The 15,214-nt window shown below is 54.8% G+C and overlaps 1 protein-coding gene across 2 annotated transcripts; it reads left to right on the forward strand.

The window, feature by feature from the left end:
• Positions 1–1,889: 1,889 nt before the first annotated feature.
• Mmp25 (matrix metallopeptidase 25) lies at positions 1,890–15,059 on the forward strand. 2 transcript variants are annotated; one of them, XM_020171876.2, is made up of 10 exons: positions 1,890–2,472; positions 2,851–2,983; positions 4,790–4,925; positions 5,020–5,309; positions 10,406–10,582; positions 10,688–10,772; positions 10,927–11,009; positions 11,411–11,563; positions 11,641–11,898; positions 12,048–15,058. In XM_020171876.2, the coding sequence occupies exons 1-10, from the start codon at positions 2,353–2,355 to the stop codon at positions 12,296–12,298; spliced, it is 1,686 nt and encodes a 561-aa protein (XP_020027465.2). In that variant the 5' UTR covers positions 1,890–2,352; the 3' UTR covers positions 12,299–15,058. The 2 variants fall into 2 exon arrangements, with proteins under 2 accessions (XP_020027465.2, XP_020027467.2); XM_020171878.2 differs by lacking the exons at positions 1,890–2,472; positions 2,851–2,983 and adding an exon at positions 2,993–3,313 and having other exon boundaries at positions 12,048–15,059.
• Positions 15,060–15,214: the final 155 nt, after the last annotated feature.

A 15,214-nucleotide genomic window follows, 5' to 3' on the forward strand; every position in this document is an offset into this window, starting at 1 on the left:
AGGGCATGGGTAGCTCCCAGCCAGATGAGGGTGTTTCCTGAGCCAAAGCATGGTCAATCTAAGAGGCAAAGTTTTTTTTTCTTTGAGTCCCTAATTTAGCCTGCCTCACTACTTGAGCCAGTCCCAGTCCCTCCCGACCCCCACTTTTTTTTTTTTTTTTCCATACTGGAGTTTGAGCTCAGTAGGGCTTTGCACTTGCTAGGAAGGTGCTCTACCACTTGAGCCACACCTCCAGTCCCATCCTCAGACTTTTTACCTTTTGCTTGTCTGATGGCAAACATGGGATGTTATGTTTTATTCTGAACTATGCCCCTCAATTCTTTCTTTCTTTTGGCAGTATTGGGGTTATAACTCAGGGCCTAATGCTTGCTAGATAGCTCTTTGTTGTTTTGTTGTTGTTTTTCTTTCTCTTTTTCTTTGACGTATTGGGGTTGGAGCTACTCAAGGACTCGCTCTTGCTAGGCAGGTGCTCTACCACTCGAGCCACGCTCCAACCTCTCCCCTTACAATTCTGGGAGGTTGAACTCAGAGCTTTGTAATTACTAGGCTAGTGCTCTACCACTGAAGCCATGTCCCCAGCCCTTACTTGTGCTTATTAACACCGGTGTACTATTCCACCTAATGTTTTTTGGTTTTGGCAGTACTGGGGTTTGAACTCAGGGCCTCCACTGGTCAGGCATGCGCTTTGCCACTTGAACGTCTCCGTCAGCCCCCTCCCCCTCACAATTCTTACGTTGAAGCTCTAACCCCAGCACCTGAGAATGTAACTGTACAGAATGACAGGGCGATAAAGGGAGTTATCAAGTTAAAACAAGACCTTGGGGCACTGCATGACTGGTGTAGGAGGAAGAGACCCCAGGGGGTGCACGTGCACAGAGGGATGACCATATGAAGAGACAGCAAGAGGGTGGCCCTTTGCAAACCCAGGGGACAGGCCTCAGGACCAAACCAACCCTACTGGTCCCTTGAACTTGGACTTCAGTTTCCAAGACTGTGAGAAAATAAATTTCCGTGTAATCCGCCCGGTCTGTGGTATTTTATGCCGGCAGCCACAGCAGAGGCATACAGGACGTTCATGTTTTAGTTTGTATCTGCAGCTTGCGCATCCTGCTCGCTATTTATTTTGTCTAAAATGCAGCTGGGGCGGGCCGAGGCTGCCCCTCCCGGCTGCTCCAGGGACTGAGCCGTCTAATTCACACTCGGGTATCCGCCCCAGCCCAAGAAGCCTTCCTGGGTCCTCATTTCTCCGGATCCTCCTGCCACTCCTAGGCTCTCTTGCCCTTGGGCTCACCCGGCGCCAGAGTCAGCTCTTTCTGGTCCCCAGGTGGTCTCTTATCCAAGCCCTCCTCTGTCCCCCCGCGGCTGGCACCCGGCAGAGGCTCGAGCTTCTGCGTGGAGGTTTTGGATTTCAATGTCTAGGGCTCGGGGAGAGGCCAGCGGTCCCGGAGCCCATGCGTCTGTTGTTTAGAGCTGCCAGACCCCGGGTGCGCCGAGGCAGAGACGCGCGCAGCCACGTGGGCTGGGGGATGATCCCCACCGCCCGCAGCCGCGCCGCGCGCAGTTGGCCTGGGCCGGAACCCAGCGGGGATGGGAAGCTCGGTTCCCGGCCTCCTGCTGCCCGGAAATCCCCCCGACGCTCAGGCTGCCGGCAGCCTGGGGTCCCAGGGAAGCGCGGCCGGGGTGGGTGGGGGAGGGGAGACCCGGCCGCCCCTCCCCCGGCCGTGCGGTCCTGCGCAAGCAGAAGCGAGCCCTGTTCGGGAGAGTCCACTAGAGCCAGGACCTGGGAAGAGAAACTTGGGGATAGAGGCCGTGGGACCAGCAGCGCGAGGGCGCATCTGCGCGCCATCCGGGCGTCCGGCCGCACCGCTGGCTTTGAAGCACTGGGACCAGGGTCCCTGGGTCCCGGCGGGGGGCGGGGGCCACCGCCCGCCCCGCCCCTCCTTGCTGATCGTGGGGAGATTGGACCATTTCCCCAGCCGCGCCCTTTACCGCTTATTGGGGTGCGTCTGGCGCTCCCCGCCCCACCCAGCCATCCACTCGCAGGTAGAAGAGGGGCCGCTCGCGCCGGGACAGGATCGCGACCCGGACCCGGAGAGGCTGTCGCAACGGACCGGTTTACCGGACCTCCGCCCCCTCCGGCGCCCTTTCAACCTTCCCGGGATCCACCCCCCCCCCCCCAGGTCCATCCCGGCGTCGCGTGTACCAGTCCCCTGTCGAGTTTCCCAGGACCCCGGACCCCTCCTATCCACGCCTCCTACCCTGCGCCGGGGCCCTCGATCCTCTCTGTGCCCCTGACCTCTTCCCCGGTCAGCCTCGGGAGTCCCCCTAACCCTGCCCAGGGTGGAGGGCGCCATGCGGCCACGGGCGCCTGGACTCCAGCTCCATCTGCCGCTCCTGGCGCTGCTGCTCCCGCTGCTGCCGCGGCCCGCGCGCGCCCCGAACCCCACGGCGCAGGACGTGAGCCTGGGCGTGGTGAGTTGGGGTCCGCGGGCTCCTTGGATCCACTCCTGGATCTGGAGGAGGGAGGGGGGCCGGATTCAAATGTCCAAAGAGTGACTGAGGATGGGGTTTGAAGACTTGGATTGTTGGACCAGTCAAGAGGTTTGGGTCCGGGATTTGGAGGTCTAGAAAGTAGCTGGGTTGGGGAGCCAGGGTCCCCAACAGCGGGTCCAGACTAAGACTGGCAAACCCAGAGCTAGAAGGTAGCGGGGGTGGGGTAAGCGGGCGGGCATCCGGGACTGGGTGCTCGGGACTCCGGATTTCTGGGTGGGCGGGGCTTCCAGGATGGAGGTGGGAAGGAAGAGCACGGTCCTACTCTCCCAGCTTCACTTGTCCCCTCCAATGGCCTAGGAGTGGCTGACCCGCTATGGCTACCTGCCGCCACCCCATCCTGCCCAGGCTCAGCTGCAGAGCCTTGCGAAGCTGCAGGACGCCGTCAAGGTCATGCAGAGGTTTGCTGGGCTGCCTGAGACAGGTGCCATGGGTAGGTGTCCCGTCCCCCCCACACCCGCTGTACTATCTTGCCTCTGCCTCTAGCTTGGCCATGGTCCAGCGGCCTCTAAACCTCAGCATTGCACGGAATGATGAGCTGTGAGGATACTGATCTCGGGTTCCAGCCTCGACCCTGGAGGTCCTCAGGCATTCATCTTTCATAACCTTCCCCAGGAAGCTCTTGCATGCCAGGTCATTTCAGGCTCCACCGTTAGAGCAGTGGACGGAGTAGATATGGTTCCTGCTCTCATGGAGCTAATATTCTGAAGGACAGAGAAACACAGGACAAAAACATAAATATGCAAGGTGATTTTGGGCAGAGGTGAGTGTTCTGAAGAAAAGGCAATGGTTGGGGATAGGTCAGGGCAGGTCACTCTGAAAGATGTCACAAGCATATGAGCTTTGACCACAAAGAGGAGGAGGCACAGGAAGATGTGTGAGAAAATGTCCCAACAAGTGCAAAGGCTGTGGTAGTCATACTTTGTGAGCCTGGAGTGAAAGGTGGGCTGAGGGGCTTGGGCAAGGTCCTGATAGATGACCCTGAAAATTGTTTGGGTTTGAGTCCAAGGATGATGAGAAAGCAGGGGAGAGTTTGAAGGAAGGAAGCAACTCCATCTGATTTGCAGGGCTTTTGTTTTGAGATGGGAGTCTTTCTCTGTTGCCTAGACTGGTCTTGTGATCCTTCTGCCTCAGCCTCCCTGAGTAGCTGGGATTATAGGCATGTACCATCGTGCCAGCTCTGATTTTCAGTTTTAAGCAGTTGCTGATGGAGAGTGGAGGGTGGGGAGCTGGAAGAAAACAGGAAGAAGGCAGTTGTAGCACTCACTCTAGCAAGAGAGGCTGGTGGCCTGGAGTAGGGGTGGGGATGTAGCCAGAAGCATTTGAATTCAGGATGTAAGTTTTGGACACAATGCTGAGGGTTTCTCTATGGAGTCTAATGGGGAAGAAGAGGGAGCTTAACAGATTCTGGCAAGCTACAAAGGAAGATTTTTATTTTCTTCTTCTTCCTGTGCTGTTCACTCTAGAAACAGCCTAGAGCAGTGCCTGGCATCTGGACGATTTTAGTTACTATTTGTCACCCAAAGCAATGTGGTTTGACCTTAATTTGAAGATGGAGTGACTGCTGAGAATGGGCTGAGCTAGAAAAGGGGATTCCAGTAGAAATAACCCAGGAAGGGGTGGCCTGCTACAGGGGAACCAAGGACCCCTACTGGCCTGGGGACTTTGGATTTGACCAGCACCCCATGGGGACTTGAGGGCAATGCATGAAGTAAGGCAGCCTCAGGGAAGGAGACTGCCTCTCAGAGGGTTCTGACCTCAAAGGGAGGGGCCTCACCCCATCCCTGAGCTCCTTTCTAGAGAATTCCCCTGCTGGGGCTCAGGCTTGACCCTCCAAGTGCCCCCAGGAGTAGCAAGTGCACCCAGAGCCAGATAGAGAGGGCACCGCTCACTAGGTCAGTGGTAATAGTCTAGCATGAACTGGTTTTCACAGCGACTGCCTGGGCTCAAATCCAGGCTGTGGGGCATTCTTGGGCAAGTTTCTTAACCTCTCTAAGTCTCATTTTCTCCAAGTAGAAAGTTAGCTGGTACCAGGCACGGTGGTGTACACCTGTAATCCCAGCACTCAGAAGGCAGAGGTGGGAGGCTCATGAGTCAGAGGCCAGCCTGGCCTATCTAAAAAGAAGAAAAAACGAACCCAAAGAAAGAAAGAAAGAAACTCAGGTACTCAGGTGCCTTGATTAGATAGGCTGTGCTCTTGCTCACTGCCCCGCCTCCCCTCCCCCACTGTCTCCCACAGACCCCGTGACAATAGCCACCATGCACAAGCCCCGCTGCTCCCTGCCCGATGTGCTGGGGTCTGCAGGGCTGGTCAGGCGTCGTCGCCGCTATGCTCTGAGCGGCAGCATGTGGAAGAAGCGAACTCTGACCTGGAGGTAGGTCCCCGGGCCACCCTCCTTCCCCTGGACCAGCAGCCTTGCACGGCAGCCCTCTCCCCCCATGACCTCCTGCCCCCTTGTCTTTCCCCAGGGTCCAGTCGTTCCCCCAGAGCTCCCAGCTGAGCCAGCAGACGGTGCGGACACTCATGAGCTATGCCCTGGCCGTGTGGGGCGTGGAGTCAGGCCTCACATTCCAGGAGGTGGAGTCTTGGCACCAGGAACCTGACATCCTCATCGACTTTGCCCGGGCCTACCACCAGGACAGCTACCCCTTTGATGGGCAGGGTGGCACCCTGGCCCACGCCTTCTTCCCTGGGGAGCACCCCATCTCTGGGGACACCCACTTCGATGATGAGGAGACCTGGACCTTTGGGTCAAAAGGTAAAATCTCCCATCTTCAGAGGGACCCCCCTCTCCAGGTCTGTCTGTCCTGAAGAACCAGCTTTTAATCAATTGATTGATGAGGCTGCATCCCTTGGGGGTCACCAGAGAAACTGGGCCATTACGATGTGTATGTGGGGTGTGTGTGTGTGGGTGTGTGTGTGTGTGTAAAGAGGTTTATTTGGGGGCTGGGTGTGTAGTTTGGTGGTAGAGCACTTGCCTAGCACAAGGTCCTGGGTTCCATCCCTAGCACCCCCCCCATGTGCACACACACACACACACAAACACACACACACACACAAATGGGAATTTTTGGGGTTAGTTAGCAAGGCTAAAATGTGTAGAGCAGGAGGAAAACTCAGGCAGGATTTCTATTACAGTCTTGAGGTAGAATTCCTTCCCTTCACAACCTGTTTTTGATCTTATGGCTTCAGCTAATTGGACACCTCTCATCCACATTCATGTGACTCTGTAGTTAAATCTCCAAAATACGTCCACAGCAAAACTGGCACATAAAAGCAACCACCACAGAGGCCCATTGAGTGCTGAGCTCTGAGCTGGCCCTACAGAGGCCAAACCATGTCTCTATCTAGCAACTTAGGTGGAACAATGACTGGCAGTTACTATCTACACAGTGACACAACTGCCCACACACAGCAGAGGAAGTCCTCAAGCCTGGAGGGGTTGACCCAAAGCACTTGAGCCAGGGAGGCTCCCTGGAAGGGGTGACTCAATTCATTCAATATATTCACATGTGCCAATGTGGTGGTACACACCTATAATTCCAGCACTTGAGAGGCTGAGGTGAGAGGATGGTGACTTCTAGCCTGCCTGGGCTACATAACAAGACCCTGTTTCAAAACACACACACACACACACACACACACACACACACACACACACACACACTGGACAAAGTCCCATCCTCCCAGAATGCATGCCTTACGGAATGCACATTGACAAAACACTAGCCCGTGAGCTAGCTAGCTGAGGGCCACACAGGGTGGGAAGACCCATCAAGGAGAAACTGGGGCTGGGACATCTGAGACTGGAAGGCAAAACTATGGCATTGGGGGACATTGCAGAGGATAGCAGGTCCTATATTACAGAGACTTGGAAAGCAGGTGGAAGAATTCAGACAACAGGGTTCTGAAGTCTCTCATTTATTCTAGAAATATCCCTGGTGGCAGGGGGTAGTGGGGAGGTGGGTAGAGGCAGGGAGACGGGAGGCTACCACAGGGTCCAGGCAAGAGATGGTGACTTCTGAGGGAAGTCAGTTAGAATGGGCACAGATTGGGATCTGGGGACAAGGGAGAAGAGGAGGATAGGATGACATCCAGGGTCCAGCTCAGGGTCCTGGAGGATGGCTGCTGTTAGTGCACGTGGGGGCAGGAGGAATGAACAGAGATGGAGAAAGAGCAGCAGGACCCAGACGTTCCGTGCACGGAGCACTGAGCATCTTGCTCTAGAGCTTGGACTCCTCCGTCTTGGGTCAGGTTCCACAGAAGTGGAGCTCCAGATGGAAATTCCTGTGCAAGCAGTTTCTCAGGAGCATGCACTCCGGGGAAGGAGAAGCAGGAGAGGGTGAGAAGCTGAGCAAGGATGTGGTTTCAACTGGAGAGGAGCCTGGTCCCACAGAGATCAACCCCGGAGCAGCCTGGGGCCGGGCCAGCTCTTCCCAGGCCTGTATCATTGGCTGTAGGCTATGTGGCAGGGGGCAGCGGGGCTGGAGCCCACGCCCTGTCAGGAGTCCTCAGCCAGTCACAGACTGCATCCAGACCTCGAGTCCTGCAGCATTAAGGAGGCAGGCTGCTGTTGTTTTTGTTTGTTTGTTTGTTTTGTGGTACGGTGAATGGACCCCAGGTTTTCTTGCGAGCTAGGCAAGGCCTCTACTACTAAGCTACACTCCCAGCTGAAGCAGGTAGGTTTGAAGCTGTAACCTGTAACCTGTACTAGTTACTTAGCCTCCTGGCCCTCAGTTTCCTCGACTGAAAACAGTGCCTGCTGAGCCAGGTGCTGTGGCTCTCATCTCTAGTCCTAGCTCCTTGGGAGGGTGAAACTGAGAGGATTGAGATTCAGGGCCAGCCAGGAGAACAGTCTGAGAGAACACCATCTCCAAAGCAATCCAAGCAAAATGGACTGGAGGTGTGACTCAAGTGGTAAAGCACCTGCTTTGCAAGGGAGGAGCCCTGAGTTCAAACCTTGGTCCTACCTCCCCCCCCCCAAAAAAAAGGAAGGAAGAAAAAAAACAGTACCTGCTGACAGTGTGGTTTGCAGGCTTTAGTGCAGTGTGGGGCTGCCAGAACTAGGCCTGGGGGCAGATTTGAAATTCAGTCACAGGGAGGGAAGTATAGACTACAAACATCTGGTATAGAGCCATAGAGAGCCCCGAAGCTCACTGCTGGAAAGGAGGAATTAATGGATATGGAGAAAGAACTAAAGCGAAGTGTCTGTAATCCTAGCTACTCAGGAGGCAGAGATCAGGAGGATCTCAGTTCAAAGCCAGACTAGGCAAATAGTTCCAGAGACCCTATCTTGAAAAAAACCCATTACAAAAAGGGCTGGTGGAATGGCTCAAAGAGTAGGCCCTGAGTTCAAACCCCAGTACTGCACAAAAAAAAAAAAAAAAAAAAAAGAACAAAAGTGAAGGAGGAAGTGGTCAGTGCAGCAAACAAGTCCAGTAAGTTACAGAGCCTGAATTTGGTCATCTGGGAACAAATGACTTTTCTATGCCTACAGGCTCTATGGGTGGAGGAAGAATCCCAAACTGCAGTGGGGTTAGGCAGGAGAGGAGGGGAGGAAGTGAAGAATGGGTGGTTTAGATCACCAACTGAGGAACTTAGCACTGGGGGAGGAAGGGCAGAGAGCAGTGTGGCTGGGAAGCCCAGGTACCAGCCAGGTTTGGAGAGTGTCTAGGGAGGGAGTCATGAATATCAGGTGGGGTGAAAGAAAGGGTGGGGTATGGATGCATAGATTCATGGACCAACAGATGGGTGGGACATTGTCCTTGTCTTAGAGTCACTGAGTGAGGCAGGGTCCTCACACAGGACAGGACAAGAGGAAAGAGATGCGCACGGCAGCTGGGCACTGGTGGCTCACACCTGCAATCCTAGCTACTCAGGGGGCAGAGATCAGGAGGATTGAGATTGGAAGCCAGTCCAGGGAAACAGTTCTTGAAAATACCCAACACAGAAAAGGACTGATGGAGTGGCTCAAGTGGTAGAGCATCTGCCCAGTTAAAAAAAAAAAAAGAGGTGGGCATGGGTGCACCAGAAGTTACAGGTTCTAGTGCACTGCCTGTCTTGCTATCTTGATGAAATAGGTGACACACTTGTCAGCATTTGTCACTTGAAGGTGCAGAATGGGGCTGAATCATAGCTTTGAGGGGCTGTGGACCTGGAACAGAGCCAAGTTGCTGCCTGCAGGGGTCAGAGGGCATGGCTGAGAGGAGGAGCCAGGGCACCTGCACACTGCCACAGGACTCTATGGGGCTGGGCCTGCAGCTCATGTAATCTCCCCCAGCTACATAGCGTGAGAAGGGTTCAGGAAGGGATGCCTGGCCCGGAAGTCTTGTGTGAGGCGAGGCAAGGAAAGAAAGTGAGAGAAAAAGGAGATCTACGTGATTGAGACACCAAACTTCCTCTGACTTCTCAGAAAAGGATTTAGAGCAATAAATAGACCCACCACCAACACGGAAATTCTTCATTCATGTGCAGTTTGAGCAGGCATGTCTGAAGGCAGGACGCACTCAGCGTCCATCCATCCTAGCTCTGCCTTGGACTCTGACTTCTCTCTCCGTACAGAGAATACAAGGAGTGGTAGAGCGCCTGGACAATGAGAATAGGAGATAGAGGTCTGAGAAGTAAATGAGTCCAAGTGTTAGCTATTCCTCTTAGGATCTGCCCAGTTATTTCACTCTTAGACTCGGCCAGCAGCCCCTGGGCTTGGTACTTGGGTTGGAACTGAGGCCTCCTGCTTGCTAGCACTTCACCATTTGAGCTAGGCCCTAGCCTGGAAAGTCGCTTCTCAATTCCCCATGTCATTTCCAGTCATCCCGCTGTCAACACCCCTAACTCTGCTTAGAGATTTCCATGAAATAGATCAAAATCTGCAGAAGTCTGTGACTCACTGACAAGTTGCCCAGTTCTGTCACTGTCTTAGACTCTTCTGGGTGGGGCCTCTCACTGGCTGGAGCCAGACCTCAATCGATGAGGACCAATCAGGAAGAGGCCCTGTCCTGCCCAGGCTGGATCCCCGAGGGAAACCTGCAGTGTGGGAAGAGGCTGTGAGTGAGGCTGGGCGCTGAGGCAGCAGTCTGTGGTCTGAGAGTGCCTATTGAGGGGACCTCTGTGTTCCAGAGGAAATGGAGGAAGGCCAGTGCGGGGAGGGGCAAGGACCCTAGAGAGGAGGAGGTTGTGGGCAGAGGAGATGAGGGAGGGAGCTGGAGGATCTGGGAATGTGGGCCTAAGGAGAGGAGGGGAGAAGGGAGTAGGAGAGACCCAGGGGGAGGGGCTAGAGAGAGGTTTGGGTGGGGGACTTGAGCTGAAACAAGGGGATGCACCAAGGGCTGGGGCTCCCTAGAGAGACACATGCACTTAGGATTCCTGTACCCCCAAGTTTCTATGTGCGTAGTCTTCCCTTCCTGGCGGAAGGCTATATGGCAGTACTGGGGCTTGAACTGAGGGCCTCACGCTTGCTAGGCAGGCGCTCTGCCACTCAAGCCATTCTGCCAACCTTCTTTTGTCTTTCCTATGGGTCCCTTCAGCACTGTATTCCAGTGTCAACACTGCCAAACAGGGCTACTCAAAAATACCTGCCGAATGGGACAGCTGTGGTGCACATCTATAATCCCAGCTACTAGGGAGGCAGAAGCAAGAGGCTCCAGAGTTCCAAGGCAAAGTTAGCAAAGTACCATCTTAGAAGAAAAGCAGAACAAAGGGGCTGGGGGTGTGATAGGGATAACGTCAGGGCTCAAGGAAGGGCCAGGCAGAGGAGACTGGGGTCCGCTTCCGAGCATTTCCTGGCTCTTCCCTCCCCAGGCTTTCTTTCCTGGTGTGGGGTGCCCTCAGCATGAGTCCACTGTCCCCCTTCCCCAGATGGTGAGGGAATCGACCTGTTTGCGGTGGCCGTTCATGAGTTCGGCCATGCCCTGGGCTTGGGCCACTCCTCGGCACCCAACTCCATCATGAGGCCCTTCTACCAGGGCCCAGTGGGCGATCCTGGAAAGTACCGCCTGTCCCAGGATGATCGTGATGGTCTGCTGCAGCTCTATGGTATGGCGAGTGGGGGGACCTGCCCTGTATCGGCCCTGCTTGTGGCTTCCCTGTGGCCTCTGCAGCAGGGCCACAGAACCCACATTTGCATAACTCTCCCCACAGGGAAAGCAACCCACCCTCCATATGACAGGCCTACCAGGAAACCCCTGACTCCTCTTCCCCGGCCCCCAGTCCTGCCCCCCGACAGGTAAGTCTCCCACCAGCGGTGTGACCTTGGGTGACCAGCTCTTTCGACTCAGTAAGATGGGGATGGTAAGAGTTCTGCTTTGCAGTACTCCATAGGTCAAGGGTAAAGAATGGAGAAACCCCTCACCCTTGACTCACTCACCTTTCCGCCCCAGCACCTCCACACCTGTCCCTGATCGATGTGAAGGAAATTTTGATGCCATTGCAAACATCCGTGGGGAAATCTTCTTCTTCAAAGGTCAGTCACTTTGGGTGTCCCCTGGTCTGCATACCTGGCTTCCCACCCCCTTCGGGTGATCCAACCAGGCAGCGACATTTCTTGGGCAATGGGACTTTCAGGGCTAAAAAAAGGGGAAGTCCTGGGCAAGCCAGGAGATGTCCTGTTGGTCACTCTAGGTCCACCACCCCCTTGATTTTTTTTTCTTTTCGCTTTTTCTTTTGTTTCTTGTACTGGGGATTGAACCCAGGGCTCTACCATTTGAGCTAGCTCCTAGCCCCACACTTCTGATTTCCAGGTGGACCTAGGCACACACACCTTGTGGGAGGGGAAGACTCAAGCACACACAGGGTAGGAGGGGTGGACGGACAAGCCTCCCCTGCCATGTCATGCCCTCCTGCCCTCCTCTTCGTGCACTGCAGGTCCCTGGTTCTGGCGCTTGCAGCCCTCAGGTCAGCTGGTGTCACCCCGTCCAGCCCGGCTGCACCGCTTCTGGGAGGGGCTGCCTACCCACGTGAAGGTCATCCAGGCCGCCTACGCCCGGCGCCGAGATGGCAGAATCCTCCTGTTCAGCGGTGAGTGGGGGTCCGGGGCGGCGGGGGCCAGGGTGGGCATGGGGAGCCGGCCTGGTTATCGATCCTGCTCCCTCCAGGTTCGGAGTTCTGGGTGTTCCAGGACCGGCAGCTAGAGGGCGCAGCGCGGCCGCTGGCGGAGTTTGGGCTGCCCGCCGGTGAGGAGGTGGACGCGGTGTTCTCCTGGCCATTCAATGGCAAGACCTACTTGATCCGGGGCCAGCAGTACTGGCGGTACGACGAGGAGGCTGCGCGCCCGGATCCCGGCTACCCAAACGACCTAAGCCTCTGGGAGGGGGCGCCCCCCGCCCCCGACGATGTCACCATCAGCAACACAGGTGGGGGAGCACAGGGGAAGAAGCTGGGGGCTGCTGGCACCTGAAGGGGGAAGAATGGCAGGTGTGACTTCCATCTGTCCTGGGGTAGTTGGGGTGAAGAGGGAGGGACAGGCCTCGACCAAGCTCTTAAAGAGTCTTCTCCCCCACAGGTGACACCTACTTTTTCAAGGGCCTCCATTTCTGGCGCTTTGCTAAGGGCAGCGTCAAGGCTGAGCCGGACTCGCCCCAGCCCATGGGGCCCAAGTGGCTGGACTGCCCCGCCCCCAATCCCCCCAAAGAGACCCCCAAGCCCGGAAACTGCGATTGTCAGTGCGAGATCAATCAGGCGGCGGGGTCGCAGCCCACGACCTTCCTGCTGCCCCTCCTGGCCCTGCTGGCTGGGGGCGTCGCCTCCTGCTAAGGCGTGGACATCCTGAGCGGAAGATGTCACGGAAGGGGGCCAGAATCTCCCACCGCTGGACGAGGTGTGGGATTGTGAGGCGCTGCCGAGCCCCCTTCGTCTGTTCTCGCCGCGGAAGTCCCTTGGGCACGGAGCTGGACTGATTCCTCGCAGAGGGACTGTGGCATCCTGGCTCGGTGGACACCTGCAGGGCGGATCCTGCCGCCAGGGGGCACCCGAGGGCTATGGCCACTGTCAGCGCCTGCGCATAACGCTTGGCCCGGGCGGCCACCAGGGGGCGGTGCGGACCAAGGGCTGGAAGACCAGGGAACAGTTGTGGGCGAGTGGCTGACCTAAGCGGGTGCATTAGTCGCAGGAGTGCTCTGTCCACCCTCTTGCCAGATCACAGTCCTATCCCCAGTCGTGTGCTACTCCAGCATGACCACCCACCTTTTCTCAGAAGAGCCTGGGCTTTTCTGAACACAGTCCATGGGCTCTTCCAGCCCTCATCCCGCTAGCAATAGTGGTTGGCGTCTGATTGGGTCATTAGAGGACTGGCCAGGTCAGGACATTGAACCAAGCCCCTCCCACCACTGCTTTGAGCGTCCTCGAGCCTTCTCACGCTGTTCTGCTCCTATGGTGACCCATTGCAGTCCCTGGCACGTGGTGTTCAGGGGGACTAAGCCTGGACACCTCCCCTGAAGGAGGTGTCCTGCTTTAAGTCCTGGTCATTAGTAGTAGTCCCCTGAAGAGATGACCCTTCCCAGGTCGGGCCCTGTTGACCTTGTTTCCAGTCACCCTCCCTCCAGGCCACACAGCTTGGTCACCATCCTGAGTCTAGAACTGCCCCTATTCTGTTGCACACTACCCTATGTTGAGCACCATCTCTCTGCTGCCACTGGAGTGAAGGCAGCTTCCTTCTAGAACAGATTGGCTCCCATGGGCCCAGGGCTACTGGGAAGACATGGGCAGAATCTTCTCAGTTGGGTGATTGTTGCCACTTCAGCACTCGTGGAGGGAGTTCTGAGTTCTAAGATTAAGGAGTGACTAAACCTGAAGCGCTCCTTCACCCCAGTTTCCCCACAGATTGCTTCTGGAACTGTGCTTCTGGAATATCCATATCAGAATCACTCAGTGGGAATTTAAAAATACAAACCCCGTTCCCTTACCCTAAATCCCCACTCAGAGGGTCAGGAATTGCATTATCAGATGTGGGGCCATTATGCCCTGATGGGCCAGGGGGCTGGCTGTCTCGTGGCATTGCTGTGGCTCTGCTGTGCCCTCTCTCCTAGGGACCCATCTTTTCTTATGTTCTTACAGGCTGTGGCCTTAGTTGAGAGGTATCCACTCACCATGGGTGGAGTCACTTGGTGGGCCACTTTGCAGTTGCCATATAACCTCAGTGGTACCACAGTGTGTCCAGGAGCCTAGGCTGTGAGCACCACTTCCAGCAGCCAGGGGAAGTTGCCGCCAGCTGTTCTTGGTACCCAGATCAGCAGGAAGACAAGATCCAAGTGTCATTGACCAGTCCGTTGATCTGACAGTTCTAATTTACTAGGGAGCCATCTGGGCCTCTGTTGGTTCTTCTCCAAGTAACAGAAGGAAGCTAAACCCCAACCAGGAGGAGAATAAAATGATTAGAGGAAGCGTTTCCTTTCTCCTGAACATTGATGGACCTGGGGTGAGGTTTGGTGGCAGGAACTGGACAGACCTAACTCATTGCTTTGCAGGAGAAGCTGGGATCCAGGGTTGATGGAGATGGGACCTCTGAAGTAGGAACAGGGGGAGGGGAAAGCAGAGAGAGAACTAAAAGTTGATTGAGGAGACAGCCAGAAGAAAGATGACCCTTGTGAATTGGTATTTTAGAAGGTACATGTAAACTCCTCTAGCTATTAGTCTTTTATTGAACCTACACAAAAAGGTCAGATGATAATAAGAATGGTTGCCAGACACCAGTGAATCAGGTCTGTAATCCTAGCTACTCAGGAGGATTGAGATTCAAAGACCGCCTGAGCAAATAGTTGGAGAGACCCTATCTTGAAAATACCCAACACAAAACAGAGCTGTTGGAGTGGCTTAAGTGATGGAGCGCCAGCCTAGGAAGCATGAAGCCCTGAGTTCAAACCTCAGTGCCACAGAAAAAAAGAAATATGCATACGAATGCTCATAGCTAAATTATTATAAGAGGAAACAACCCACACATCCTTCAATGGACAACCGGGTTTAAAAACAAGGGTCAATCTGTAGGGTGGGATGATAGTCTACTATAAAAAGGAATGTAACACTATCATACAATAAGGATGGACTTTAAGCACTGACTTGGTGAAAGAAGCAAGACACAAAAGGCCATGTATTGTATGATTCCACTCATATGAAATGTCCAGAACAGGCAAGTCCACAGAGACAGAAAGTAGGTAATGGGTTAACTGGAGATTTTGGGGGATAGGGAGATGGGGCTTGTGGAGTGATGGCTCAAGGGCAGATTTTCTCCTCTCTTCACTCTCCTCTCCATCTCATGCAGATCAGGCTGGCCTTGAACTTGCAATCCTCCTGTCTTATTAGTGCAGGCTATACATACTTGGGGGTGTGGTTGAAGTAGGAGGATCATGAGATCAAGGTCAGCCTGAGCTACATAGTGAGACCCTGTCTCAAACCCAAAGAAAAAGAAGATGGCTCATGCCTGTAATCCTAGCTACTCAGGAGGCAGAGATCAGGAGGGTCACTGTTCCAAGCCAAACCCAGGCAAATATTTTGAGAGACCCTATCTCAAAAACCCATCACAAAAAGGATGGCTGATTGGCTCAAGGTGTAAGTTGTGAGTTCAAACCCCAACCAAAAAAAAAAAAAAAAAAAAGGAAGGAAGGAAGGAGAGCAAAAGGAGGAGAGAAAGAAAAGAGATGAAATACACAGCATGTCCCCTGTGCCAGATGAGCAACG

This window comes from Castor canadensis, chromosome 17 (assembly GCF_047511655.1).
Source record: "Castor canadensis chromosome 17, mCasCan1.hap1v2, whole genome shotgun sequence".
Lineage (NCBI taxonomy): Eukaryota > Metazoa > Chordata > Mammalia > Rodentia > Castoridae > Castor > Castor canadensis.